Raw genomic sequence first — 5,338 nt, 5'->3', positions numbered from 1 at the left:
CGGCTCGCCTCATCACCCCGGTCCGCATCCCATGGGCCCAGCCGCCGGTATGATGGGCCCGGCCGGTATGCAGCCCCAAGCCGCGCCCGGCATGTGCGGACCAGGACCAACCGGCCCGATGGGGCCTCACGCTCATCCTCAGGGACCCGGAGTGCCCGGACAACCGCATATGCACAACGACCCCTTTTACTGCTCTCCCTTTGGATCGCATTACTTCAGGTAAATGACGCAAACACAATCACGAGGTTTACGAATCGGTTACGATCGATCGTTCGCGCGCGAGGGTGCAAAGGTCCGCTCTCTCTCTGTCTCTCTCTTTCTCTCTCTCGCACGTCTTCCACGCCTATCGTTCGTTGCGAATGGATGGAATGTTTGACAAGCCGTCAGGAAGTTTTTTTTCTCTCTCTCTCTCTTCGTGCGATCTTTGATTTTTCTCGTTGATTTGAACTTTGATTGTTTGCGTACACACGTGCAGCCTCTCTTATCTCTGCGCGAATTTCGTATTACTATGCCGTGATTTCCGATAACTCTCGTTCTCGATATATTTTTCTCTCTCTTTTTTTTTTTTTTTCTAAATCGACGACTCAAGGAAAACGCACTCGATGATTCTCCGTTTACATCGAGAAAATTAGGGAAGAAGGATAAATCTCGCCTCGATTATGGCGTATCGATGGTGCGCGATATAAATAAATAATCCGTGGTTCGAATCGACTGTAACAATTTTTCGTCACGCGAAGCACAGCTCACCTGATCGACTAACAGGTTACCGCGGTGTGTGCTTTCTTTCGAAAGAAGGGTCACGCGAACTTGCTGAAAAAGGATGTTGTATCGCGTGGCCCGAGAAACTTCCTATTCGATAGCAAGGTTGGCTGCGATCCCCGCGCATTCGATCCAGCCTATCTTGGCCTCTTTTAAATCTTTTCTCTATTCGAAACTTTCAACACGTATCGAGAAAGAAAGAAAATAAGTTTTTGATCCGAAATAATTAAAGTATCCATCCAGTGTCTGCATTCGAACTTTACGGCTCGATACTTCGTTTCGTGCCAATCGTTCGTTCGCCGGTCTCTCGCCATCTCTCTCTCTCTCTCTCTCTTTCTCTCTCGAGCGTAGTAACAGTATACTCGAAGAATCCGTTATCACGGCTAGGCTAGGATCTTCCTGGTGACCGTTGCGCGGTCGAACGTATCACGAAATGTAGCCGCGTGTATAAATAGTCTTCGAAAATTAAATAATCGATTCTCTTTGTTGACAAACGTCCCTTTCGTGTCTTTCATCTTCGAGGAACAGAATCTTCTTCCCGAGAATTTCGTATAATTCGAAATTGTGACAAGTCTCAACGAAATTCCACTTTTTTCCTTATAGATATCAAGTCTAAGTAAAACTCTCCATGGTTACGTTTAAAACGCTAAGGAAATTAGTGGCGTCAATGCAAGTCAAACTGGCCATTATATCGACGCCCTTCTCCCAACCAACGTTACATACTCCGTCGTTTGCACGTCGTTTCGAAAAGGCAATGCTCGAAGCCGAATCGATCGGCCAATTATCTTGGACAAACGAGCACGTCCGCGAGTCAGGTGGGCCTGGAAGCGTCTGGGACGCTGTTCTATCCGCAATTTCAGGTGGCTCGCAGGTGGGAGGTACCCTTTTGCGCAGGTGTACGCGTAGAGGAACGCGACTTCCTTTCTAAAGTCTGCAGAGAGGAGGGCCAGATAGGTGGAGGGCCTGCCAGGAACCGATAGCCGGTTGCATAGCTTCCACGGTGACGATTATCCGCCTCTTCTCCTTCGACCTTCCTTGTATCCGGTCTGGACGTCTCTATCGGCTCGACATCATCTCCCTGCTCGCTGGCCCTGTCTGGTAATCGCGAGGGTTCATTATCATACGCGTTCCACGCTGCTACATTCGCACTGCTTCGTTCAACAACCTTTTTTTTCTTTCTCTTTTTTTTTTTTTTCTTTTTCTTCCTTTTTATTGCTTCAAGATCGTCTACATTGATTCCCTTTGTGAATAAATGCGCGTGTGGGGTTCTCGATTGTCTCAAATCGTCGTATTCCCCGTATTTGTACACCACGATATCAATGATTCGAGCGTGTTTGCTGTATCAAAGCTGGTTTATATTGGGATATAAAGTTCGATTTCGAAGGAGTGCACGTGCATTTTTCCGTCCAAGTGTGCTGGATCTCTTTGTTAATGTTTAGTGATGTTGGAAAATCAATCAAGTTATATTAAATATAATTACGTTGAGATCTTAGTAACAATATAATTAGTAATAGATAATAATTATTTAAATTAGTATATATAGTTTCACACGCAATATTTTATGCATTTATTTTGTACTTGGTTCTTTTTATCGATACACTCATCCATCTTGTTATGCTTTAATAAAAATTTCGTTTTCGGGCATAGATATTCCGTATAAATTTTCGATTATTTAAAACTATCGGCCCCCTGATGCATCTTTAAATATTCTGTATCATAAATGATTAGAAATAAAGTTGAAAACGATGAAAAGAATGCCAAAATTCGTATTCGTATAATAATAATTTTAAAAGTTTTGAATCGATCGGATTGAAACGTTCTTCTGAACACGCCTCCCTGAAAAATATAAAATTTATAACAACAAATATCGTAAGAACAATTTACATGGATTCCAATGTTAGACTCTAAGCCCGTTGTTGTGCAGCGTTTAAACTTGGAGGCATGGCCACACCGCCATTGGACTCCAAAGATTCCTCACAATTCTTCCGTTCTTCGGTTTTCTTCCCCCAACTCTCCCCCCCTTGACCGTATAGTAAAAGTTCGAAATAAAGGAATAGAAGTTTTACGAAGGATTTCCTCGGGCCATTTTATTCAAGTATGAAATTCTCGGTCCCTCGTGGGTATTAAAGACACAGGTCTACAGTGTTTAAGGTCTTTACGATGTCGTTTACAACGCATCGGGGAGCTGGGATTATTTGCAAGAATATTTAATTTTTCTTTTCCTTAATTTTTTTTCCCCCTCTCCCTTATTAAAATAAATCGCGCGAAGAAAGGGGGAGGGGGGAAGCGTTGGAACGAGAAGGAACGCTTCGAACGAGCGGAGAGAAGTTCGAGCTTGATCGGAAGTCGAACGTCGTCGGTGGGCTTATCTTATCGCGGCCTCTCGGTAGGATAAGAAGGACCTTGATCGCTTCGCGACAAACTGAATCAGCACCTTGGCTGGTTAAGAGCCCCTGGTAATTTTGCAAATTTCTAAACGTTATTTCCTCTCTCCCCTCGTCGAAAAAGAAAAAATTTATTTCTCGTTCGGTGTCGAAAAATTTCAACCATTACAGAGTTTTTTTAATTCCTTTCTTTATAACTCTCTTTTTACGATAAATCGATGAAGAAAAATCATTTTCCTTTTTCCTCTGGTAGGATAGAGGAAATTGAAAAAATTAATACGCTTTTATTAGAACGATCATTACCACTCGAATTAAATAATTCAGATATATTCGAACGAATAAAGTATCCGTTATCAATTGAACTACCTTCTAAGAAATTCTTCTTTCACGAATGCCTCCTTCTTTGCGAGAATCGCGCACAATTGGCAAACTCTCGAAAGATGTTGAGAATCGCCAGACCGTTCCAAGATCTCTCAACATTTCCTAAAATGCAAATGTATCACGGTCAAATTTCTCCACGAGAAAAATCCAAACCTTTAGGAACCTGAGGATAGCGAACAAGTCGAAGGACAGTTTCCCTCCCAACGATGAAACTATGGTTTTCGCGGGCGGATTCGCGTAAATCGGTGGATGACAAAGAGGAGCAGAGGCGTGGAAAGAGGGAAGGCTCGTTCCACGAGGCGAGGCACGCGAGGAGATACGCGAGGAGAGTGCATAAAGCCGTGCGCAGGTAGCGTATCAAGCCGTATCGTCGGTCGGTTCCAGTTTCACGTGAAACTGTTCGTACGACCAGCCAGGTTCAAGGCGAGCCTGAAAAGGTTGGAATACGTGTATACGTATATGTAAACGAAACACCCTCTCCTCTTATTATAATCGTCTCGATACTTTATTGAATGCAATTTTCCTCCAATACTGCTAGAAACTTCGTCGAAGCTGTCACACGATTGATATATCAAAATATCGAAATTATCGACTCTTTTCGAAAAGATTATCGAGTCGTGCTTCTCAATCTTTATCTTTCCAAAATTGATCGATTATAACGTGATAAAAGAAAGAGAGTTATACCTGGGTCTCTCGACTCCGATATCCGATTATTAAATCGGATGTTTAATGCGGAGAGTTTACTACTAGTCGGTTAGGAGGAGGGTCTGAATCGGATGCAATCTAATTCACGCTCCTCCAGGTCGTGGAGGTAAGCAGGCAGGCAGGTTGGCTATCGAATGCATCAAGCTTTTCCACGCACTCGATTAACCCCGCCGCGCTCAATCATTCACGCGGTAGCGTCTTCCGTCCCTTCCAATTACTTTCAAAGCCGAGGAGCCGGCCCCAGCAAGCAGATAAACCTAATCCCGGTTCAGGTATATACGTATACACGTATACACTCGAGCCTCTCGGACGAGTGTGCGCGCGTAAAGAGAATGGAGGAGGAGGAGGAGGAGGAGGTGGTGGAACAGGAACGCAAGAAGCTGACAAGGTGACAATGAGCAAGAGGCCTTCCTGAGTCATGGCTTACCTAGGAACGTCGTCGATACAGGTGTGTCGAGGCGGGACAGGTGAAATTTGGCAAATTTTGGACCGCGTCGTTGAACGTGATTTTTTCTAGCTCAGTGTCTCTCAATCTTTATCGTTTCTTCGTTTCGACGTATTTCGCTCCTTCAAATGATTAATCGAGGATTTGAAAGATAACTTGGGTGTTATTTTGAATTTTGTTCTTTTTCTTTGTCTTTGTGTTTTCTAATTTATTAGTTATATTTATATTTCTAATTGTTTCCACATGTTCAAATTGTTGACTTTGTGTGTATGTGTGTGCGTAAATTGATTCTTCGTTGTTTCTGATAAAATAAATAAATATATACGTTTCCTCTAATTTTTAATTTTCATGTATATTAATGAAAGTTATGTATATATATATATATATAAATGTTTTTAACGCAATCGACGTAACTTCTTATCTCTTTGAGAAAATAATCTATGAGATTATTTAGGATGGAAAAATCACTAGTTTAGAAAGAAATATCGTAACTAGAATATTTCGTACGATAAATACCTTGGGGAATTTAATTACGATATTCCCGAAAATTGAATCGATTAAAAGAATTTCGAATGTAATAATAGTTAGAAGTATCTCGTCGACAGGCTGAAATCGATTATCGTCTTCGTGGATCCGAGCGATAACAATTTCATAGCTCGATAAA

At 42.4% G+C, this 5,338-nt stretch overlaps 1 protein-coding gene across 8 annotated transcripts in view; it reads left to right on the top strand.

The window, feature by feature from the left end:
• The window catches only part of LOC102672458 (LIM domain-binding protein 2), a 143,859-nt gene that overhangs the window by 63,330 nt on the left and 75,191 nt on the right, over positions 1-5,338 (top strand). For 4 of the 8 annotated variants that reach the window (XM_031513697.1, XM_031513695.1, XM_031513694.1 and 1 more), the window contains exon 1: positions 7-219. The exons of the other annotated variants lie outside the window; for them this stretch is intronic. In XM_031513697.1, the coding sequence (XP_031369557.1) occupies positions 32-219 (188 nt within the window). In that variant the 5' untranslated portion in view covers positions 7-31. Of the gene's footprint in view, positions 1-6; positions 220-5,338 lie in introns of those variants that run through there. 8 annotated transcript variants of the gene reach the window in all.

The sequence above is a fragment of the Apis dorsata genome, unplaced genomic scaffold (assembly GCF_000469605.1).
Source record: "Apis dorsata unplaced genomic scaffold, Apis dorsata 1.3 scaffold_696, whole genome shotgun sequence".
Classification (NCBI taxonomy): Eukaryota; Metazoa; Arthropoda; class Insecta; order Hymenoptera; family Apidae; genus Apis; species Apis dorsata.
The sequence above is the reverse complement of the archived record's forward strand: the minus strand, read 5'-3'. Positions and strand labels throughout refer to the sequence as shown.